Source organism: Diabrotica virgifera, chromosome 7 (genome assembly GCF_917563875.1).
Source record: "Diabrotica virgifera virgifera chromosome 7, PGI_DIABVI_V3a".
In the NCBI taxonomy this organism is placed as follows: Eukaryota; Metazoa; Arthropoda; class Insecta; order Coleoptera; family Chrysomelidae; genus Diabrotica; species Diabrotica virgifera.
The window spans coordinates 20,984,635-21,010,599 of NC_065449.1; the positions used below are offsets into that span (position 1 = coordinate 20,984,635).

General features: G+C 33.8%; 1 protein-coding gene across 1 annotated transcript in view; it reads left to right on the forward strand.

The window, feature by feature from the left end:
- The first annotated feature begins 625 nt into the window (after positions 1 to 625).
- The window catches only part of LOC114325977 (arrestin domain-containing protein 4-like), a 62,701-nt gene continuing 37,361 nt past the window's right edge, over positions 626 to 25,965 (forward strand). The window contains exons 1-3 of the mRNA XM_050655449.1: positions 626 to 837; positions 19,867 to 20,004; positions 22,449 to 22,571. Coding sequence (XP_050511406.1) covers positions 19,902 to 20,004; positions 22,449 to 22,571 — 226 coding nt within the window. The 5' untranslated portion in view covers positions 626 to 837; positions 19,867 to 19,901. The remainder of the gene's footprint in view (positions 838 to 19,866; positions 20,005 to 22,448; positions 22,572 to 25,965) is intronic.

The following is a 25,965-nucleotide window of genomic DNA, read 5'->3' on the forward strand; positions in this document are numbered from 1 at the left end:
CAAAGATTAGACCCAAAAGATTGAACTAAAGAAAAGCGTTTAATTAATTAATTCGACAAAACGAATTCTAATGTTAATTGTAGCACAAAACGCCTCTACCGGTGGTTTTTCTAAAACTACGATAAAAACACGAATTTTTTGAATTCGAGTTTTGGTTGAAGTTTTGTTTCGTATGGCATTGAAATTTGACACGAATAAACGCGGATTTATATATAAACAAATATATGAGTGTTCAAAATTTGAAACTTAATTGTTTATTTATGAAGCATAACGTAAACAATTAACGTAAAAAGTGAAATTATGTATAGTTCATATCATTAGCTACAATCCGTAAAAGTTTCAAGTTTCTACATTGTAAAAAACAAGAGAATTTAAGCATTTTTCATTAAAATCGTTTTTTTTTATTTAAACAATTAGTAAACATAAAATTTTTTATTGACTATTCGTGTATTGTTCCCGAGAATGCATATGTCTGCAAATTTTCATTCATTTGCATTCAAGAAAAGTCAGTCAAATTAACGTCTAAAGATTTGATGCAAACTATTTAAGTAAAAAAAAGCGTTTAAAAAAGAAATGTTTGTTCCTGCTTCATTTTCATTTCGTTTATTTTCATATTCATCCTTGACCGGTATGGTGATGGTAATTAACACTTTGGATGGCATCAAAACAGTTTCGAGATCCTCGTATTCGTATTCCGAGTTAATAATAGGTGTATTTCCCATAATATTATGTGAGTAAGTACCTGTTCAACAGTTCGTGGAGTTTCCGTAGTATGTGAGTCAAGTATTCTGTATTTGTGTTTGTGTGTATATAAACCAAAAACTATTGCGTCAAACAGTAAGTACTTTCTTTATTATTTCTTATTTACCTTTGATATCAGAGAAAATCATTGAATATTGAACTCACCATTCCTCATCAAGTCATCAACCTTATTATTACCTACAGATTATAGAACATATCGACACATTTATAATTTATAATAATGTTTTTCTATTGTCTTTTATTAATTAAACAAAATATTACTAATGACACTGAATATTCATTATCTAAAGCCTGTCACTCACAGTACTGCGGTGTGCGTGGTTGATGATATCAATTCTGTAGTACTGCAGCAGACAGGCCAGTCTCTTTATGGTAAAATTGTGAGATTTCGTTGGATGCACAGTCACATACAATCAAAATTTTTGTTAATTAGTTAAATTCAACAAAATTAACGACTCCGAAGTATCGTGAGTGGCCGCCTTAAACATTTGAAACTTAGTGAAACAAGTTCAATGCCAAGCTCTGACGTCATTAACTATAAACTTATGAAATGAAAGTGAAATTTGGAAGGTCCTTTCTTTAAATCATTTTATTATCGCATTCACCTTCAAATACATATATGATTTTAATGTGTTGTGCAATGATGACTAACCTGCATATTCGTTGTTACAATTCTACTTCAAACGTTATTCCCCGTTTTACAAATGTGTGGTTATTTTACAATAAACAGTAGCTGCTTATACGCCAGTCAATGGGAGCAAGAATAGGATATTACCTCCAAATTATATCCTACTGCATGGATTTTAATGAAATTTTGGGCCTGGCCTCTACTTATCTCCTAATTGAAAGTCTACCCTATGCCGATGTGTGCTTTTATCTTAGGGGTGGTTCCCACCCCTTCTTAGGGGTGAAAAATTTTTTGGTGAAAATTACGACGGAATTCGCTAGAGAACCTAATTCTAAGCAAAAACTGTTCTATATTTTTTTTTGAAAACTCAATACTTTTTGAGATATTCGTGGTTGAAAATTGGCCATTTTCATTGAAACATAATACCTTTTCTAACGGTTTGGGAGCATCCATAAACTACGTCGTAAAAAATTTGAACTTTTCAATACCCTCCTCCCCCCTCCGTCGTAATTCGTCGTTTAGAGACGAGCCCCCCCCCCATGTCGACGTCGTCGTTGCAACTCACTACCCCCCTTTCATTGATTTAAAAAAATCAATATTATTTCTATTTTTTTTTAATCAAATATGAGGGGGTAGGCCTAAAATCTTGGTCCAATGCTATTTAAATGCATTAATTTTTTTCGAATCCTGAGAAAACTAATAAATATATTTGAAAAATTTAAATGCAGAATAAAAGAATACATTATTACCGAGAGTTGAAAGTCCCTTAGAATAAACAAAAGGTTTCTTTTGAATGAAATATTTGAAATAAAATATCAGACAAAATTTTCTCTTTTTTTTTCACCCCTGTAACTTATTAAAATAAACATTATAGATGTTTTCAGGAACTTTTGGCCCTCGGCAATAATTCAGTCTTTCAACCTGCGTTTAAATTTTTCAAAAATCTTCATTAGTTTTCTTAGTACTCGAAAAAAATGAATGCATTTAAATATAATTGGACCAAGATTTTGCTTTCTTAACTGCATCATATAAATCTTTATATTTATTTTGTTTTGATTTCGATGCCATTTCTTCTAAAGTATAAATACGACTTACTTACTAAATAGAAAACAATATTGTATTTCTATTCGTTCTTTCAGAACTGTTGTTTCACACACAGTATGCAGCATATAAATGAACTAACAATTTAATATTTTTTTGCTCCCAGACGTTGTTCTGTATATAGAAGCGATTGTTTAAACCCAAAGAACAATGTCTTATTGTTTGTTGTCCTGTACAAAAGTGCTACCTAATATATTATTTTAACGATGTGATGTGACTGATAAAAACAAAATGAAAAGGCGGTAAAAGTATCTATAATAGAATTATTCTTTTCAATTTTAACAAAGGTATATTTATTCGTAAACGTTTTGTTTTATTTTTAATTTCATTTCAAAAACTATACGTTTTTATATGAATATCTGATACTTTAATGCTGGTAGAAGCTAGTAAAAAATTATTTTTATAGACACAATAGCGACAAATTTAAATATACCAATATATTAAACGACGTTGAATGGGCACTCATACCCCTTCCCCCCTGTCGTACTTCGTCGTAATAAGCAAGCCCCCCTCCCTCTTCTCAACGACGTAGTTTATGGATGACGCTTTTGCGAATATCTTAAAAACTATGCATCTAACTAAAAAAACTATATTAAACATTTTTGTAGGTTACAAAAAACAAAGAGACACTTGCCTTCATAAATCTTTTAATTATAATACAAAAAGAGATATGGTAGGTGAAAATAATTTGTTTTTTCGTACATTCTCAAATTGGTGTATTCAACTTGAAATAACAGAGAAACGGTCGATTTTAGGTGTATAATGCTACTAATACCTTTTGTAGTGCTATAGACCTTTAAAATGAGCTATATTAAAGGTCCATTTCAAGTAAAACTAAGCGAGATATGCTGCAAACAAAATTGATAACTAATGTATTTTAAGAAAAAAATGAGAAATAATTTTAACCCACATCCACCAAAATGTAAATGCATCGTTTACCTTCTACAATACATTTTACTACAGTGTTATTTTTATGTTCAAAAAGTTGAGCGGGTTTAGAATGAATGGTTTTTGAAAAAAATAAGTTCAAATTACAGAGCGCATATTTAAATTTTCTTAAAAATCTTCCTTTTTCTCCATGTAACTTGAAAAGGATAAGAGATACTGTTATAAAAAATAAAAAAGAAATTTTTATCTGAAAAAGCCCTACATTTTTGTATGGTATCTTTTATTCGTATCTCTTATCTTTTTCGAGTTACATGGAGGAAAAGGAAGATTTTTAAGAACATTTAAAAATGCACTCTATAATTTGATCTTATTTTTTTCAAAAACCATTCATTTTAATCCAGTCCAACTTTTTTAACATAGAAATAACACTATAATAATAAGTATTGCAGAAGGAAAACGATGTATTTAAATTCTGATGGATAAGGGGTTAAATATACTTCTCATTTATTCTTAAAATACATTAGTCATCAACTTTTTTGCAGAATATCTCGCTTAGTTTGAATGTAATCGACATTTAGTATTGTACATTTTAAAGGTATTTTCAAGCACTACAAAAGTTATTAGTATCATTATACACCTAAAATCGACAGTTTCTCTGTTATTTCAAGTTGAATACACCAATTTGAGCAGGCAGCAAAAAAAAAACAAACTCTTCTTACCTACCATATCCCTCTTTATATTTTAACTATAAGATTTAAGAAGGAATGAATCTCTTTGTTTTTTTTATAACCTACAGAAATATTTTAATATACATAGTTTTTTTGTTAGATGAATAATTTTTAAGGTATTCACAAAAATCCGTCCGAAAAGGTGTCATTTTTCAATGAAAATAGCCAATTTTCAACCACGAATAACTCAAAAAGTATTAAGTTTTCAAAAAATAATTTAAATAGAACAGTTTTTGCTTAAAATTAAGTTCTCTAGCCCCTTCCGTGGCTTTTTAACAAAAACATTTTTCACCCCCGAGAACGGGTGGGAACCACCTCCAAGATAAAACGCACATCGGCATAGGGTAGATTTTATTTCTTGAGGTATTCCCTACTTACTGTGAAAATATCAAGTAAATCGATGTAGGATGGAATTCAGAGCCAAATACCCTCATTGACTGCCCTATTAGCATTTTTGGTAAATAAATCATTGTAAACTATAAATAAACTCAAATTTACTGACATTTTACGAAATTGAACACGTTCGATGCCCACGTCGGCACAACGGTTTCATCGAGGGTGCCTACGACGCACGAGTGTCGGCGGTGGTATTGCCACCTCAATTTGAGGTCTGCTTGTATAGTCCAGGGTAATAAGGTTTTTTCCATGACACTAGAGCAGCCAGGGTACTGAAGCGTTTTTTCGACAGGTAATACCGACAAGAGCAAATTGTAACTATTTCCTGCGTAGGATCTGGCGGCCATTTTTATTTATAAACAATTAAGTGTCAAAAAACGGCATTTTTCCCTTTTTTTTTCAAATCAATGGAAAACAGTGAATATTATGGTTTTTTTAGTACAAATATCTTTGAGATTATGAAAAAAGCTTTAAAATGACGTATTACAATGTTTGATATACTCATTTATTGTTAATTTAATTGCGAAAAAAGGTCGGAATTGTAAAAAAAATTAATTTCGCAATAACTAATGTAAAAATTAGTGTACAGCTTTGAAATTTTTGTCATATAGGGTTCTTTGGTGCTTAATATGTGATAAAAATTTCGATTCGAAGCGATTCATTTAATTGTTTAAATTATATTCAAATTGTTTATCCCAGAGAGCATTTTTTTGCAATAACATAAGTCAGAAAAAAATGACGTTAGAACCATTCCACAGATGTCAAATGAAAGAGCATGAGCTATATTTTCAATTGGTTTAAAAAAAGTGAATAAAAAATGCATTTATTAGTAATAAATAATTATGCAAAAGTATCGTAAATCTTTCCTTATAAACTTTATATTTTGTTATACCTATAAGAAATTATATATATATATATATATATATATATATATATATATATATATATATATATATATATATATTTCTTCTTCTTAGCCTTCTATCGTCCACGTTTGGACATAGGCCTCTCCCAACTCCTTCCATCGGTCTCTATCCTGAGCAACATATTTCCAATTCGTTCCGGCTACTCTTTTAATATCATCAACCCATCTCATCTGTGGTCTTCCTCTCGGTCGTTTACTTTGGTAAGGTCTCCAATGTTGTATCGTGGCATTCCAACGTTGGTCTTTTTGTCTAACAGTGTGGCCTGCAAAGCTCCATTTAAGTTTGGCAACTTTTGTTGTTATGTCCTCGACTTTTGTTTTTGATCTTACCCAGTCGCTCCTCTTTTTATCTGACAGTCGTATACCTAACATTGCTCTTTCCATAGCTCTTTCTGTTGTAGCTAGTTTATTCATATTTGCCTTGGTTAGGGTCCAGGTTTGACACCCATATGTCATGATAGGAAGGATGCACTGGTTGAACACTTTGGTCCTCAAATATTGAGGTATTTTGCGGTTCTTAAGTATCCAACCAAGTTTTCCAAATCCTGCCCATGCTAGTCTTGCTCTCCTATTAATTTCCGCACTTTGGTTTTCTTTGTCAAGTTTCAGGATTTGGCCTAGGTAGATATATTCCTGGACTTTTTCTATCTCACTGCCATTTATAGTTATACGTCTGGGGTCATCTGTGTTTGTCATTATTTTTGTTTTCTTCATGTTCATTTTTAGACCGACGTATTGGGAGCTGCCTGCGAGTTCCTCTATCATAATTTGCAGTTCCTCGAATGAGCTCGCTATAATCACAATGTCGTCAGCGAATCTGAGGTGATTTAGCTTCTTGCCATTAACGTTAATGCCATAGGTTGACCAATTTGTCGTTTTGAAGACGTCTTCTAGTGCTAGGTTGAAAAGCTTTGGCGATATTACGTCTCCTTGTCTCACGCCTCTCTTAATAGGGATGGGATTTGTATTTTCGTCTAGTTGTACTATCATAGTTGCATTTTCATATATATTATGTATTAGTTGTCTATATCTCGAATCTATTCTACAATTATTAATAGCTTGTTCTATGGCCCACATCTCGATACTATCAAACGCCTTTTCATAGTCTACGAAGGCAAGAAATACGGGTAGTTGGTATTCATTTGCCTTCTCTATCAATGTTCTCATTGTCAGCAGATGGTCTGATGTACTATATCCTTTGCGGAAGCCAGCCTGTTCCACTGGTTGGTAATTGTCCATTTTGTAGGTCAACCGGTTGTTAATAATTCTCATGAATAGTTTGTATACTTGACTGAGCAACGATATCGGTCTATAATTCTGTAGGTCACATTTGTCCCCTTTTTTGTGTAAAAGTATTACTAGACTTTCGTTCCAGTCTTTAGGGATCTTGCTATTATGAAGACATTTATTAAATAGCTCTGTTAGTATAGGGATTGTTACTGTCTTGCTTGTTTTCAAGAGCTCGGCAATTATACCGTCCTGTCCTGGAGCTTTATTATTTTTTAGTTCTTTTAAAGCTCTTTCTATTTCGAATCCCTTTATATTTGGTAGTACTTCTGATCCCACGTTTTTTATTTTTCTTTTGACGTTCTCCTTTGTTGATTCATTAGGCTGGCTTTGCGAGCTGTACAAGCTTTTGTAGAAGTCTTCGACTATTTTTGTTATTTTATATTTGTCCTTCTCTTCCTTACTATTGGCGTCTTTAATTTTAATGATTTTTTGAACACCCAATGCGGGTCTTAGACATTTTAAGCCTCTGTTGTTTTCAATGACTCGCTCTATTATGTTCTCGTTCCATTTTTGTAAGTCGCGTTTTAGTTCTTTTCTAATTGTTTTATTAAGTTCTATGTATTCTTGAGTATGGCGTTTGTTTTGCGTTAGTAGTTGTCGTCTTTCCGTCATTAGTTGTTTAGTTTCGTTGCTTATTTTTTCTTCTTTAGTACTTGTTTTCTTTGCGACCTGTAGTCCGGCTTCGAGAAGGTTCTTATTGATGTTTTTGTTAATTTCGTCAATTTCATCTTGATTATGTGAAGGATCATATTTGAACTTATCCGCTAAGACCTCTCGGAATTGCTCTTCATTTGTTTTTACTTTAAAGGCATCTATTCGCGTTGTTTTTTTAAATAATCTTTTCCTCTCTTCTTTCATGTTAATATTTATTTTTGCTCTAACTATACGATGGTCACTACCCGTTGTTACGTTGTTTATTGTTGTTACGTCTTCGAATATTCTTTTGTTGTTTGAGAGAAAATAGTCTATTTCATTTTTGGTGGTTCCGTTAGGTGCAACCCATGTCCACTTTCTGTTAGGTTTCTTTTTGTAGAAGGTATTCATAATATACATGTTTTCTTGTTCCAGAAATTCCATGTTTTTCTCCCCTTGTGTTTCTTGTGCCGAATCCAAAATTTCCAATCTTGCTTTCAGAGTCTTCAATCTTACTTCCAATTTTGGCGTTAAAATCTCCCATTATTATTATTTTTTTGGATTCTCTGTTGGTGTCTATAGCTTTTTTAAGATCTTCGTAAAAAGTATTTATTTCTTCATCAGTTGCCTTTTCAGTTGGAGCATAAACTTGCACAATCTTTAATTTGGTTTTTGGATTTAGTTTTAAAATCATGTATGTAACCCTGTCTGAGATGCTGTCAATTATTTGAATTTGTGATTTTCTCTTCTTGTTGATTAAGAAACCTACTCCACCGTATGTATAGTCTTCATTGCCTTTATAATAGAGCCTGTTGCCTGAGTGTAAGTCTACATACCCTTCACCTCTTCTTTTAACTTCTGATAGTCCCATTATATCCCAATTCATATTCCCTAATTCCTCTTCTAGTTCGTAGAGTTTTTCGTCTTTTGCCATGGAACGGATGTTGTAAGTTGCTATATGGAGTTGTTTGTTGTTCTTCTTTTTCAATGTCGACTTGCCTCCCCCAGAATCCTCGAGGCAGACCGTTATTTCGGTGTGGGACTGTGGAATAAACTTCCTACCCACCTGGGGTATCTTCCGTATATCTGTTGAAACCGACATTTTTGATTTGTGGAGGTTTTGGCCATAACCCACCACGCTGGCCAGACGGGTTGGTGGGTTGGAGGGGATATTAGGGAAGGAATTTGGGGTTTGGATAGGATAATACGGAGGTTGGGGCCTGGTTACCTCTAAATAGGAAATGGAGGAAAAAACCAGGAGCTCGCGTGGTCAGGGGCGCTAAATCCCTGAAGTAAGTCTGCTCTCTATCGGGATCATAGAGGGGTACCTACCCGCTACCACTATATATATACGTCTTCATATCAAGGCGAGATCCGACTAAATCGAGGACAACCCGAGATCCACCAATAGGAAATTAATTATTGGAGTATATTGTTCATAACTATCTTTATAATTAACATATTAATCATGGCACACTTAGAGGGGAAAAGATTTTTGTACTTAAATTTTTCTGATAAATTTACAGCGAAACGAGATCCGTAGCTGACAAGTAAAGGGGAGGACTTATATACGAAATTTTAGATATTTACCGGTCAACGCGAGATCACACACTGATGCCAGCTCTAAAGAGTATTAGTCGAGCGATTGGAGCTCGTGTTGTATTGTATATTTCCCACGATATACAGATAGCGTTGTCTCGAATTCTTTATGTAACTTTTAGGTATCGCTTCTTTTGTGTCTTTAACGTCTACCGTGGTTTTCTTTAAATATTTTGAATTTATTGTGTTTCAACCATATTTACTACCCACTTTAACTATAACTATTTAGATTTACCTTTCAGAAAGTCCCTTAGTTTTGTTACATACATAAGGGTGTGAAAAAAGAAAAAGAATACTTAACAAATAATAACCATTTAATAATGATAATTATTTGCAATACAATATTTTAAAACTATACATTAATATTCTTAAAAAACACTTACTACGAAACCCAAATGTAATTATTATATTCTTAAAGAATACAAATTGTTACAAAATAATTATTTAAATGATTGCTTGTTTTAAAAATACATTACAAAAAAGTAAAAATTTTTATAATTATTATTAAAATTTAAAAAATAAAATACCTCAATATGTAATTATTATTTGATAGTTAAAAAATGATTTTAAGTAAAATGATTTAAAAGGGTCAACTCCTAATGCATGAAAAATTGGATTTAGGTTTTACCCATCCCCCACTTCAAAGTTGAAATCGTGCCGTTGATTGCTTTTACTTGGAGGGTGAAAAAATATACGTTCATAATAAGTCCGGAAACAGATCTGACTAACTTTAAGCAACTTTTGTTCTATAGAGTTTTTTTAACTTACGTACTAGGTTAATTCAGTAGTAGGTACTAGAGTCACTTGCGACTAAAAATGTTTACTTTTCGACAAAAAAAAAACACGTTTTTCGGCGGTTTTTCGCAAATACTCAAAAAGTAAGTATTTTATCGAAAAAATATTCTTGGAAAAAATGTAGCATATAAAAAAACGAAAAAATGGTATATTCTTAGTCTATAGAACCAGTAAAAGTAAATTTGTAGCTCATAAAAAAGACGATCTTATCCTTCAAATTCCAAATCAAATATTTTAACGTGATACATAGTACCAAAAAATGAAGCTCTTTTCGGGGAAAAACCCATTCAAATTTTTTTAATGTGTTTACAAAAAGCTTGATTATATTTTATAAAAGTTATATACGGGTAGGAAAGACAACCGAACGAATTTTCGAACGTTTAAACAGACGACATCCCAGATTTACCAATTTCTGGACAATTGATCCAAAGGCTGGATTCTAACAACGAAACAGTTGTGGATTTTCAAGTTTTCAATGAGAGTCAGAATGAAAAAATATTAGTGACCTCGAGTATGATGGTTTGGAGAATTTGGCTGGTTATATCTGCCATAAATTGAAGGACTCCAGTATTCAATCCGAAGATGTTTCAACGTACACGTGGGTGGATCATTTGAGTAAGTGTGGTTTATGTAAACCATCAGACACTCTCTTGTCATATATTAAGTAACTGGAGACAGTTTTTCCTTCCACATGAACGGTGATTCCATTTTGGTAACTAAAAATTATTTAAAAAACCTTATGTCCAAAAGTGTAATTGTAGACTGTTCTAACAAAGCGAACAAGTTATTTTTTAGGTCTCGGATGTACTTCCGAATTAAAGAATTAAACAAGTCTCTTAACAACCTGACATTGCGTAAAAGAAAAATTATGAAAACTGCTACATAGTTGCTGTATGTACGTCTATTTCACATGCACAAAATTTGAATAAAGTGCATGGCATGAAAACTGTAAAACTTATTTTTGTCTTTTCCAAGCCTCTTACTTAAATCTGATGAAATACATTATTTAAAAAGTAAAAAATTTTGTTTTTTTATCAATCCATTAAATTTATGGTTTTATTTTGGGGCTTTTCTTCCCCTTGGTAAAAATTATATTTACTAATGTGTAGGCCACTAATCAATTTTAGCCAACTAACGAAATATAATAATTTTATTAGATATCGATTATATGAATATTTTTATTTTCCGGATACCAATATAATCAAGAAACTGGGAACTTTACAAATAACTGAAAATCAATTTAAATAAAAGTAAATAGTTTAATAATTTTCCTCTAAACTATACAAATCACTTAGTTTCTTTTAGTCATAATTCATTCATTTGTACTATTCTCAAATTTCATTCGCGTTCGTATGCGCCAATCGGACGAGCTTACGTAACTAGAATATCAGGGTGTGCATATTTCCGGGTCCCGGTGAATTCGTATCTATTTTAATCCCCCATCCTAATTACAGGCCAACTGGCAACTCTGGTGCGCAGATAATTTTTAGATAACCCATTAACTACCGGTGAATTGGTAACTTTCATTTTTTAAGTATTGTTGATAATCTAATATCGGTATTCCAGGTATTTAGCGCTGCACTCCTAGAAAATGGAAAAAATGGCACAGGAAGTGAAACCGATGACGAAACGAAACGCAAAAGAGAAAACTTGGATGATTGTTTTAATATAAGTAAAATTACAAAACGGTCACCAAGCAAAGTAGGCAACGAAAACAAGGAAGACATGGAAAATGTTATGATTACAATGATGAAAGAGCTAATGAATAAAAACGATGAAATGCTTCAGAAAATAAAACAAATAAACAAAGAACAACAACAAACCAATAAAAAGTTCATGGATGTAAAAGCAGAGAATCAAAAACTAAAAAAGAAGTAAAACAGCTACATGAAAGAATGGAGCAACTGGAGAAATTTAGCAAAAAGAAAAGCTTGATCGTAACTGGGTTGAAAGTGGAAACAAATGATTATAAGAAATTAAAAGAAGAAATAGAAAATTTCATAGCCCAAGAGTTGCAAACACAAATAAAACTAAGAAGTGCAACAAAAATAGGAGAAACAGTATGCGCAATAGAAACAGAAACCCTCACGGATAAAATGGAAATCCTAAACAAGCAATGTAAACTAAAACAGCATAAAGATCGTGTCTATATAAACAACGATTGGACATCGAAAGAAAAAGAAATACAAAAGGAAATAACTAAAATAGCAAAGGACGAAAGAAGCAAAGGTAAGCAAACGAAAATCGGCTACAAGAAATTAATAGTGAATGGCAAAATCTTGATATGGGACGAAGAGAGAGAACAGCTGATATAAAAATTCAAAAAACTAATAAACGAAGAACAGCGGCTGAAATATGATATTGATATGGCAAAAAAAGACTCGGCAATGCAAACGGTTAACGAAAACAAAATAACGCACACAAAATAAAGAAAGAATCTCGATAAAAAGAAAAGAACAAAACCCATTAGAATGGGATCTTGGAATATTAGAACCATGCTGACAGTAGGTAAGATGCAAGAAATAGCTCTTAAAATGAAAAAATACCAACTAGAAATCCTAGCCATACAGGAAATACGATGGAAGAAAGAAGGAAAAATTGAGAAGAAAAACGTTAGCATGTATTATTCGGGAGAAAACGAACAGGGAACGAATGGTATGGCATTTATGGTGAACAAAAAAATGAGGGAAAAAGTGATACAATTCAAAGCAGTTAATGAAAGGATATCCTACATAAGAAAATAAACAAGCCAACATCTCGATAGTCAATTGCTATGCACCCACCAAAGAAGCAAACCAAGAAGATAAGGCAGAATTCTACGACATCCTGGAAGAAACCTGTGAAAATATTCCGAGGAATGACATATTAATTATATTGGGTGATTTCAATGCAAAGATCGGAAAGGAGGACTATAATCGTAATGTAGCTGCCAAAGAAACCATTCATGAAACTACGAATGATAATGGAGGAGAAATCTGAAACCTAGCAGCAGCAACAGACACATATATAGTTAGTACTGGGCATAAACATAAAAAAGAACACAAAATAACATGGATGATACCAGGAAGAATGGATGGAAACCAAATAGATCATACTTTAATTTCGAAAAAGTGGACACAAATAGTACAAGACGTAAGGTCATATACGAGGGGCAAATGGAGGCACTGACCACATATTGTTGACAGCAAAACTTAAGATGAAAATAATCAAAGCAAATAATCATAAGGAAGGAAAAAGGAGGAAATGGAATATAGACAATCTAAAAACGCAAGAAACAAAGCAACAATATATAGAACAACTGGAACAGAAATTGGGTCAGTACGAGCACGTAGAAATAGATGGAGAATGGAAAAACATAAAGAACAGCATAATAGAGACAGCAGAACAAATAATAGGATTCCAAAAAAAACAAAGAATCGAAAGAATGGTTTGATGAGGAATGTCACCAAAAAAGTCAACTGAAGCACCTCGCAAGAAACAAATGGCTACAAAGTGCCGAACAGGAACAACTGGATTAATATAGAAAAAAAAAACAAGAAGCATTGAAACTCTATAGAAGAAAGAAGAACACATGGATCTCTGAACAAATGCAAGAATTAGAAACGAATAATAAAGACAACAAGAAATTGTTCGAGTAGATAAAACAACAATACAGTACTAAAAAATCTGCCACAAAAATAAACAAAAAAGATTGGGAAAAACATTTCACGGACCTATACAAAAACGACAACAAGGCATATTCAGAGGATGAGGATATAAGAGATAACAGAGATGAAGAGGAAGGCGCACCTACTTATCAGGAATTCATGGAGGTATTAAAACAACTAAAAGTAAACAAAACACCAGGGCCAGATGAAATCAACAACCATTTGATCATCAACGGAGGAGAGGAGCTCACGAAGTGAATGCAGAAGTTAATGGTTACAATTTGGAACGACGAAAGCATGCCCATAGAATGGAAAAACGGACACATCGCACCAATCTTTAAGAAAGGTGATCCAACTAATTGCTGCAACTACAGACTAATTATGCTACTAAATACAACGTATAAGATAATAACCACAATTATAAGAAACCGACTAAATCAATACACAGAAAAAAATTATAGGACCATACCAACAGGGTTTTAGAAAAGGAAGATCAACAATAGATGCAATACACGTACTGACACAAACAATTGAAAAAAGCTATGAACATGACATAGAATTACACATACTATTCATCGACTTCCAACAGGCCTTCGACAGCATATACAGACAACAATTATTAAAAGAAATGAAAAAAATGGAGATACCGGCAAAATTAATAAGACTAACTAGAATGACAATAAAAGACTCAACAACAAAAGTTAAAACAAATGAGGGCGATACCAATGACATCAAAATAGAACTTGAAGTAAGACAAGGAGACAGTCTGTCAACGACACTATTTAATATCGCTCTAGAAGGAGTAATTAGGGACACAGGGCTGAAAAAGACAATTATTCAAAGCTCAACACAGATCATAGAATATGCAGATGACCTGGGACTGGTAGCACGAGATAAAAAAAGACTAGAAGAGGCACTTTTAACCCTTATAAGAGAAGCAAAGACGAGAGGATTAATAATAAATCAGAATAAAACAAAATATCTTATAAGCACACGAGACAATGTCAACAGAATAACAAAAATAAAGATAGGTGAAAATACATTCCATAGAGCAGGACTGCTTTAAATACCTGGGGGTGATGGTGGACGGCTAAAACGGAAGGAGTATAGAGATAAACGAAAGAATTAAAGTAGGTAATAGAGTATATTGGAAATATCACCGACTACTCAAGGACAAAAACCTGAGCAAAAAAACAAAATCAAAAATATACACAGCAGCAATCAGATCAGTGATAGCCTATGGAGCAGAAGTAATGTGCCTTACGAAAAAAGACGAAGAAAAGTTAAGAATAATTGAGAGAAAAATTATGAGAAGAATACATGGCCCAGTAAAGATAGAAACAAGGGAATATAGAAAGCTGATGAACCATGAAATAATAAATATAAATAAAGGAGAAGATATAGTAAAATTCATTAAAGCACAAAGGCTCAGATGGTTTGGGCACACACAAAGAAGAGGGATAGAAGAACTGATCAGGAAGATAATGAACTGGAAACCAGTAACAAATAGACCAAGAGTAAGACCAAAAATAAGATGGGAGGATCAACGGCTAGACGATATATCAAAGATGGAAATTGCAAACTGGAGAGAAAAGATTCAGGACCGGAGAGAGTGGAAGAAGATAGTAGAGAAGGCAAAAAAACATCACAACCTATGAACTACGACCTAAAGGAAAAGCGGACTAATTTACCGCGTGAAATGGATGAAAAGAGCTCATATTTGAGCGAACTATACTCTAACAAGAGTGAACGGTCCATATAATAATTCCAGGTATGTACCTGTATAAATTACCCTCCTTGAAGGTGGTGTAAAAGGTACTTATCATTTATGTATTGTCTTTTGGAAGGATTACTAGAGAAAATCCAAATAAATTTTGAAAAAATGGGTGAAATCGCTGAAATTCTTGTAACAGATTTCGTAAGGAGTGAACATGGGTGTAAGTTATTGGTGGTAAATGATTTTAAATTTCACTTAAAGAAAGTTCTAAAAAGTGGAAAACATGTATGGGTACTGTTCTGCATCTGGTTGCCAGGCCACCTGTTATACCGACGGTTAGTTTTTTTTAAATATTTTGAGTAGTAACTATGTTGGTTATCAACAATTTGATGTCAAACATGCACATTTTGCCATTTTTTGTCTACCAGTAAGAAGAAAAACATTCAAAATAAAATTTAAGATAACCGCATTATAGAGCATGTAAAACAATTTAAACAAGGTTTGATAAATTTCGCTTTACTTAATTGTTAATTATAAAACTATAAATTAAGTCAGTTTAACGTTAATATAACTTATGTAAAAATACAACTTATATCTCGATATTACGTGAAATAGCTCAAAGAAATGAGTAAAAATACACGGTTTTTATGACACTCAGTGTAACTGCATAACAATTGTTTTAGTTTCTATATGGACGGAATAACAAAATTTATGTAAATCTGACCAATTTAATTATTTATTGACAATTTAAATGAGAAATAGCCGATTTTAAGAATTTTCGTCTATAAGTTACAATATTTTACCAAAAAACTGAAAAAAGAACCGATTAGTTTATTGAAATAGCCTTAAAATGAGTTGAAGTAAAATATAATTGGAGCTTTGTTTATCAATAAACATTAATGAAAAGTATACATTTGCGATAGGCTCTGTGTTGGCTTAATCCGTTACTGTTCAAATTTATTTCTTACGTTTTAAGCTAACTACCTGAGGTATAGTACCCTCGGAGATCCGTGGAAAAAATTTACACCCAAAATACCAAAATTCAGTTTGGCAACACTGTGCGAATGTTGATAGTAGCATATCCTTTTTAAGATAAGCACAACTGTAATTTAGTCCAAACAAATTAATATATTTTTTTTGCCAACAAAAATGAGATTTTTCAACCAAATAATGTTTCAAATATGATGTGCAAAATAATTTTTAATTGGGTTCTGCTAATGGGCTTGCTTTTTTTGTCATTAAAGTAAAAAAAAACTAAATTTTACTCATTAAATCAATGTTGTCCGGTTATCGTCTTAATTATTTTAACTGTACTAATATCCGTTGAGTATTTATGAATGATTAATAGGTCGTTAAAACATTTTATCTCTAGCGGCTTCTGGAATATCTTAAAAATATCGAATTTCATTGATAAAATGCGCATATTCCACCGATCTTCGCTTCGACAATACCCCTAAACCCTAAAAATGTCATCAAAACGACTATTTTGAAGCTCTTCCGACTGGATTAAAGAAGCTATTATCGATTCAAACAAAAGTTGTGTATTTTTAATTCTAAATTTCAACAATTTAATTAAAAATAAAGGGTTTCAGTTGAAAATTCATAGTTGCTACACCCACCGCTTTCGCAGGCAAAATAAGAACCCTGATATTGCATAAGTATATAGATTTTGAAAAACCATTAAAAAGGCATTCCAAAGTTTTTTCGATATGACGTCTAGTTCTCGAGATATTTGACAATCGCCTTTCTGGACAGAGCCCTTAAATAATGTAAATATTCTTATTCAAGCTAGATATAAGCCGAGTGAGAGAGCTGACCGTGAAATTCATTACGCGCTGCCCTCTACAGCGGATTTAGTGGAACCACTGCAATATAAAATTCACCAAATGGGGTGCAAAATGAGGTCCAGACAAAAATCGATTTCCTTGTTCCCCAACCATTGTTACATCAAGATGTCACTATATACACGTGAATACAAGGTGAGATCCAAAATCGGATCTCGCCTTGCAAAACGGATCTCATCTTGTATAGCTTATGATACAAACGGATCTCGCCTTGATATGAAGACATATATATATATATATATATATATATATATATATATATATATATATATATATATATATATATATATATATATATATATATATATATATATATATATATATATATATGTAAAATATTATACGGGAAATAAATATTCTACCTTCGTCTGTGCTGCCATCTTGGGAACGTTTTCGCTGTCTACAGCTCATCAGCCAAGCTCTCAGAACAGACGAAGATGTAGAATATTTCCTCCGTATACCCGAGGCCGTAAGACAGCCATGCAGTCCTTATGGGACTAGCGCAATCTGAGTTAGTTAGAAGCAACCTACCTTGCTCGTTTCGGTACGAAACCGATCTGTGCCTCTACTTTGAGGCCACGAGATGTCACCTGGTATTTATTGAAAAATACCTACGGCGTCAAACAAGCAGGAAATAATCGCAACTTTCTACTTTTTAAAAAGTATGAAAATAATATGTAAAATATTATACGGGAAATAAATATTCTACCTTCGTCTGTGCTGCCATCTTGGGAACGTTTTCGCTGTCTACAGCTCATCAGCCAAGCTCTCAGAACAGACGAAGATGTAGAATATTTCCTCCGTATACCCGAGGCCGTAAGACAGCCATGCAGTCCTTATGGGACTAGCGCAATCTGAGTTAGTTAGAAGCAACCTACCTTGCTCGTTTCGGTACGAAACCGATCTGTGCCTCTACTTTGAGGCCACGAGATGTCACCTGGTATTTATTGAAAAATACCTACGGCGTCAAACAAGCAGGAAATAATCGCAACTTTCTACTTTTTAAAAAGTATGAAAATAATATGTAAAATATTATACGGGAAATAAATATTCTACCTTCGTCTGTGCTGCCATCTTGGGAACGTTTTCGCTGTCTACAGCTCATCAGCCAAGCTCTCAGAACAGACGAAGATGTAGAATATTTCCTCCGTATACCCGAGGCCGTAAGACAGCCATGCAGTCCTTATGGGACTAGCGCAATCTGAGTTAGTTAGAAGCAACCTACCTTGCTCGTTTCGGTACGAAACCGATCTGTGCCTCTACTTTGAGGCCACGAGATGTCACCTGGTATTTATTGAAACCCAAGGTAGGTTGCTTCTAACTAACTCAGATTGCGCTAGTCCCATAAGGACTGCATGGCTGTCTTACGGCCTCGGGTATACGGAGGAAATATTCTACATCTTCGTCTGTTCTGAGAGCTTGGCTGATGAGCTGTAGACAGCGAAAACGTTCCCAAGATGGCAGCACAGACGAAGGTAGAATATTTATTTCCCGTATAATATTTTACATATTATTTTCATACTTTTTAAAAAGTAGAAAGTTGCGATTATTTCCTGCTTGTTTGACGCCGTAGGTATTTTTCAATAAATACCAGGTGACATCTCGTGGCCTCAAAGTAGAGGCACAGATCGGTTTCGTACCGAAACGAGCAAGGTAGGTTGCTTCTAACTAACTCAGATTGCGCTAGTCCCATAAGGACTGCATGGCTGTCTTACGGCCTCGGGTATACGGAGGAAATATTCTACATCTTCGTCTGTTCTGAGAGCTTGGCTGATGAGCTGTAGACAGCGAAAACGTTCCCAAGATGGCAGCACAGACGAAGGTAGAATATTTATTTCCCGTATAATATTTTACATATTATTTTCATACTTTTTAAAAAGTAGAAAGTTGCGATTATTTCCTGCTTGTTTGACGCCGTAGGTATTTTTCAATAAATACCAGGTGACATCTCGTGGCCTCAAAGTAGAGGCACAGATCGGTTTCGTACCGAAACGAGCAAGGTAGGTTGCTTCTAACTAACTCATATATATATATATATATATATATATATATATATATATATATATATATATATATATATATATATATATATATATGTATTTATTAAAATGTTTTATCAGTTATGATATAAATAACATTACTTGGTAGTTGTGCACTTAAAACAGGGAAAAAAGTTAATTTTTTTGGAAAAAGTTATTCAAAAAGTTTATAAGGAAAGATTTACGATACTTTTGCATAATTATTTATTACTAATAAATGCATTTTATTCACATTTTTTAAACCAAGTTGAAAATATAGCTCATGCTCTTCCATTTTACATCTGTGGAATGGTTCTAACGTCATTTTTTTCTGACTTATGTTATTGCAAAAAAAATGCTCTCTGAGATAAACAATTCGAATAAAATTTAAACAATTGAATGAATCGCTTTGAAATTTTTATCACATATTAAGCACCAAAGAACCCTCATTTGACAAAAATTTCAAACTTGTACACTAATTTTTACAACAGTTATTGCGAAAATAATTTTTTTTGAAATTCCGACCTTTTTTCGCAATTATTTTAACAATAAATGAGTATATCAAACTTTGTAATATGTCATTTTAAAGCTTTTTCCATAATCTCAAAGATATTTGTACTAAAAAAATCATAAGTTTCACTGTTTTCCATTGATTTGAAAGAAAAGGGAAAAATGCCATTTTTTGACAGTTAATTGTGTATAAATAAAAATGGCCGCCAGATCCTACACAGGAAATAGTTACAATTTGTTCCTATAGGTATTACTTGTCGAAAAAACGCTTCAGTACCCTGGCTGCTGAAGTGTCACGAACAGGGTATATTTTTGTCTTATTACCCTGGCCTAGTATATATGGGCATCGAACGAGTTAGTAAACAAATGATTTAATTAATTTTAGGTACAGTAAGTTTACATACATTCAAGGTAACAGTAATGTCAATAAAAATTCACTTAGATGATCCAGGTATTCTTTCTCCGGGAGCTACAATATCAGGAACTGTAATATGCCATTTTGAACACCCGGAGGTTGTAAGAGGTAATAACCGAAAATATTAAACTAACTAACATTCCTACCCCCGGGCTTCTCCCTAAACCCCCAACCCCCATGAGTTAATTTGTGTAAAACTTTATTGATCTTTGTCTATATTGGTAAAAAATGCATTGTAATAAAAAATATGTAAATGTACTTTATCTATTTGTCTATTTATCTATCTTCTTCTTGGTGTCCGTAGCCGTGGTGACGAATGTTTGCGATTATCATGGCAATTTTCTCTTGTCTGCAGCAGCGCGGAAGAGCTGCCCGGTTCTTCTTTGGGGACTTTGTTGTTCTTCTTCTTTGTGGACCTCGCTTTCCAAACATTTTCCTTGCAGGATGGCTTGGAGGAGGGCATATCTGGATTCATTTAATATAAAGTGTCGGAAGTATAGCTTTCGACTTTTGATGGTGGTCTGTACCTATCGGTTCCTCTTCACTCTTCTGACGGCCACCCCATTTGTGACTCACTCAGTCCACAGGATTTTAAGTATTCTCCGATATAGAAACATCTTAAATATTTCCAGTCTTCTGGCGGTTGTGTTCATCCTCCATAGTACTTCTTCTTCTTCATTGGTGACTTTGTCTGTCCATGGTATCTTCAGGATCCTTCTGTACAACCATAGCTCAAAAGCCTGAAGTTTCAATAGAGTTTCTTCCTTCAACGTCCACGTTTCTACTCCGTATAGAAGCACTGAGTATACGTAACATTTAAGGATCCTCATTTTTGTTTTTAGGGTGCGGTCATGGTTCTTGAACACAGAGCTCATAGCCAAGAATGCACTTTTTTCCTTTCCGATGCGACATCTAACAAGGGCGGATCCAGGACCGATTTTCGGGAGGGGCCATGACCTTTTTTTTTGGAGAAGTACCAGGGGATCTGGTGGTAATTTTTAAAAATTATTGTTGCAATGGCGAGTTTTAAGACACTTTTGAGGGCCATAAAGACATTCAAAACGTAACGTATTATTAAAGTCAGTACCGATTCCTACACATTTCTTCGGATCCAAGTGCAATTATTTCAATAAGTTTAATACTATTTTTCCAATGCTTTTTCTGTCAGGCCTTCTTTTCCCCCTCTTTCTTGATTTTCACTAATTATTTTTATGTTCTCATAAGGGTCAATGAACTTGACAAAGTCTTCACGAATGTTGTTATTGTGTATGTATTCGGCAAATATAACAGAGTAATAATTTGCACTTTGAACCTGATTCATTATTTGTTCAATTATTTCTTCACAACATGTTATCAATTTATTTTGAATGGTGCTACTAATTGTATGTTGCTCAGGAAGATCTGTGGATAGGTGTTGTTTAAGAGTCTGATCTCCTGACGCGATTTTAAACCTTAACAATTCCCCTCCGTTGCTAGGTCCAACATCTTCGTCCAGAAGCAGAAGGTCATTATCACGATGACCTCTTAGAGGACTATTTTGTCGACCTAAGAACCCTATAGGTTCTACTATTGGTCGTAGTCTTTCTCAATTTTCTTGTATCTCTTTAGACCTCTGAGAGTCTATCTGGTTAATGACTTTTGCGGGTTGCGATAACTCTGTAGAAAATCCAACCCAACCTGAACGAACTCCTTGTGGTATGATGATTTTTCATGGGTTTGTATGCCTCCGTCTTTGCCCATGAGTTTGCCAAGAGATGATAAAGGTTTAGTGACAAGGCTTTGGGCTGACATCCCTTTATTGTGACCATATTTTTCATTAGAAAAATAACACGCAATACTTGCAAAACAATCCCTTTTGATTGTGCGAAAGTACCAACCAACTTCTTTGTTCTCAGTGCTGGTGACCCAAGTAATGCTTCTTTTCTTTTTTAGTCTGTATGTGTACAGAATGTGGAAATTGATACTATTTTAATGGCTCCCAAGGTCGTTCTAAAAATCGGCACTGTGTAAAATTATCAACATTTTGATTTACAAAACGTCCTATGTCATTCTTGAAGCTTCGGTTTTGTTCAATTCTCGACCAGAAGACATATTTATCCTCTGTTTTATAAATATATATGTGTTTAAAACTAAAAACATTTTAACTGCAAATATTTAAATTTATATTTTTTTAAATTCTCGGAGGGGGCCATGGCCCCCTTGTCCCCCTCCCTGGATCCGTCCTTGACATCTAATTTCTTGAGTATTGTTCCACGACTCATTGATATCATAATCATGTATATACTCTTTTCTCTATCTCTCTCCCTCTTTATCTCTCTCTTTCTCTCCCTCTCTTTTTCACAGTACCATGGACCTTAAATATTTGGTATTGTACCCTCAGAGTAAAGGAATTCGTTAACTCTTTTTCCAACAATTATTGGTGGAGACTGAACTAAAATCCCACGAGTAGAAATGACCTTCTGTATTCTTTTTCTTACTAACTATCATGATCTTTGTCTTATTTACGTTTATATTATTTGTCTGATAAAAAATTATTATTATTTTGGTTTTAGGGATTACGTGTGTATTTAAAGGTAGAGAATATACCCACTGGGATGTACAACGATCAAGAAATAGTGTTAAGTTCCATGGAAAAAATGACTTTGTGAATCAAGTACGACAGTTTGCCCATGCTGGTAAGCAATTAAGTACCAGTATCACTGGTAGATTTTCTTTTGGCATATTTCTTAAAGTTATTACTTTGCAACATTCTAAGGCTTTTGTTTGGAAAAGCCTGAGAATTGGAAAAATTTTCCTTGCAAACTTTCCGTATTTCTCTATTTTATTAGGTATAATGTTATTTAATGTTGTTAACACGATTTGAGTAAAAAAGAAAGGAAAATGTATAGAATGATAAGACAAAGAGCAATTGAAGAAAGAAAAACTGGAAAACAACTTAAAATTGGCTTTAGTAAAATAATAGAAGGAGAGGTATCGAAGTGGGATAGAGAGAATGAAAAAAATGAAAAAGCAATAAGGGCCGATATGGCTGATATGTAGGAAACGACCCAAGCAAGGAGCAACAATCATTACTGGTTATAATAATTTGGAAAGTATAAATAAGAAAAATAATAGAAAGGGGCAAAAATAGCTGATAGGGGACCTTTAAAAGAGAAAATGCACAAACGAGATGATACTAGAAGCGACCTGGAACATTATAGGGTCCGTTTATGAGAGAGCGTTTAAAGATCTAACCAATGAGATAAAGAAATACAAAATAGATGTTTTGACTTATGGCTTTATAACGGAAGCTGAGGGCATAGCGCTATTTAAGAGGGACGGGGAAGACAGATGCTGGAAACAGGTTTCTTTCAGACCTAGCTCAGACAGAATGTGCGTAAAACAAATGAAGGAAGAAAAAGGATTAATATGAGCATCTACCAAAAAATGATATAAAAATAGTAATCGGTCTAGTTTCAGTTGTTTCTGTGACAAATGATAATGGACAATGAGTAATCAATTTTGTGATGGAAAAAATATGGTGGTGAGGAGCATCCAGTTAGAACATCCGTACATAAGGAACATGGATGTTTCTTCGTGGAAGGACGGTTAACCAGATTTATCACGTATTGGTGGAAACAAAGCATATGAAATGTATAAGGGATATAAGAAAAATGAAAGAAACCGAAGTGGAGTCGGTCCTTTTTGTGGTTAGAGCTTGTATGTGAAATTGATATGATATAGAAAAACTAAGCTAAGTGCAAATAAAAAGGTATACCTATAAATGAAATAAATAACGGGCTATTATCCAAAAAAGACGAAGAGAAATTAGGACTAGAGCAAATGTAGCAAACTACAAGAGTTGCGATAACTATATCAGATGATAAAACTATTTCACAAAATAGCCAAATGAAAGCAGGGAAGAATTGGTTTGATGAAGAATGCCTTAACATAGCTGAGGGAAAGAACAGATTAAGACAATTAGTAATAACAAGTAATAATGATGGTATGAACCAGAGTTGCAAAGACCAACGAAGAATAATAAGAAGGGTGTGTAGATGAAAGATCAGATAATATAACGAAAACCTAATAAAAGAAATAGACGAAATATGAAAAAAGAAATACGGTCGTTCTATCAAGAAGTTAAAAAAACTGAAAGGGTATACCGGAATTACAACTCATACATGAAAAAAGAAGATGGGACACTCACGAATGAAAAATAATCAGAAATGGGTATATACAGGGTGAGTCATGAGGAACTGTACATTCTCCTACCTCGTATGCAAGCCTCTATGGGGATTAACAAATGACCATTAAAAAGGGTCTGCTCCCATTGTTTAATAATATACAGGGCGAGTTGTTGATTTTTACAGAAATTTGTATTCGTCATAATTTTTGAACAGTAAGATCTTCTTCTTCTTCAAATGCAAATCCACTAATGGATGTTGGCGATCACATTTTCCATTAACTCTCTGTTTCTTGCAATGTGTATCAGAGATTGTATGTCGTTAATCCCTGTCCATTGCCTTCTTATGTTTCGGAGCCAGGACATTTTCTTGCGTCCTATTCCTCTCTTGCCTTCAATTTTACCCTGGATTATACGTTGAAGGAACTGGTATTTTTCGTTTCGCATGATGTGACCCAAATACGCCGTTTTTCTTTTCTTGATGTTTTCGAAAAGCTGACGTTCTTGGTTGATTCTTTTAAGTACATCCATATTTGTGACTTTCGCCGTCCATGGTATCTTTAGGATACGGCGATAAAGCCACATTTCGAAGGCTTCTAATCTGTTTATATCCCTTGTTTTGAGTGTCCAGCCCTCTATGCCATATAGCAGCACCGACCACACGTAGCATTTAGTAAACCTTAGTCTCAGTGTAAGGTCGAACTCTGAGCAGGTCAGTACCTTCCTGAATTTTACGAAAGCTTGTCGAGCTTGCTCAATGCGACATTTTACTTCCTTGTCCGATGCCCAGTCTTCAAAAAGCCACGTTCCTAGGTATTTGAATTTGCTCACTCTCTCAATGGACTTAGTATTCAGTGTTATGGTGGAGTTTTCAAATGCATCCAAGTTTCTGAAGATGATCATGAATTTGGTCTTTTTGGTATTAATCTCTAATCCCATTCGCTTACTGTATTCTCCGATTATAATGACAAGTTGTTGAAGATCTGCTATGTTGTCGTAAATTAAGACAGCATCATCAGCATATCGTATGTTGTTGATCAATACCCCATTCACTTTGATTCCCATCTCTGCATCTTCCAAAGACTCTTGAAATATGGCTTCCGAATAAATGTTAAATAAAAGAGGGGAAAGCACACATCCCTGCCGAACACCCCTTCTTATATGTATGGATTTGGATATAGAATTGTCTATTTTTAATTGTGCTACCTGATACCAGTACAAGTTTTCAATGCATCTTATGTCTTTTTGGTCTGTATCAAGCTTCTTGAGGATCTGCATTAACTTGTGATGTTGGAGACGATCAAACGCTTTCTCGTAGTCTAAAAAGCACAGGAATACGTCCTTCCTCTGATCGTAACAATTTTGGACCAACACCTGTGTTGCTACTATTGCTTCTCTTGTTCCCAAACCTTGCCTAAACCCAAACTGAGAATCACTGATGTCCCATTCACATTTTTTGTATAATCTTTGATGTAGTATTTTTAAGAATATTTTTAAAGTGTGACTCATCAGGCTAATGAGTCTGTGATCCTCACATCTTTTTGCATTGACTTTTTTGGGTAGGGGAATAAATGTAGAGAGCAACCACTGCTGAGGATAGCAACCAGTTTCATAAATAAAATTAAATATTTTATGTAATGCTGAAATTCCCCTTTCATCTAGTAGTTTGAGTATTTCTGAAGGGATTTCATCAGGTCCAGGTGCCTTATTGTTTTTTGAATATAATATTGCCTTTTCTATTTCCTCTTTAGTGATTGAAGGGCCAGTCAGCTGGTCGTCTGTATAAACTTCACTCATGGGTCTTTCGTCATGAAAGAGCTCCTGGATATAGTTTTCCCATATATGAATTTTCTCTTTTTCACCTAGCAATACCTGGTTATCCTGATTAACTATAATAGTTGGTC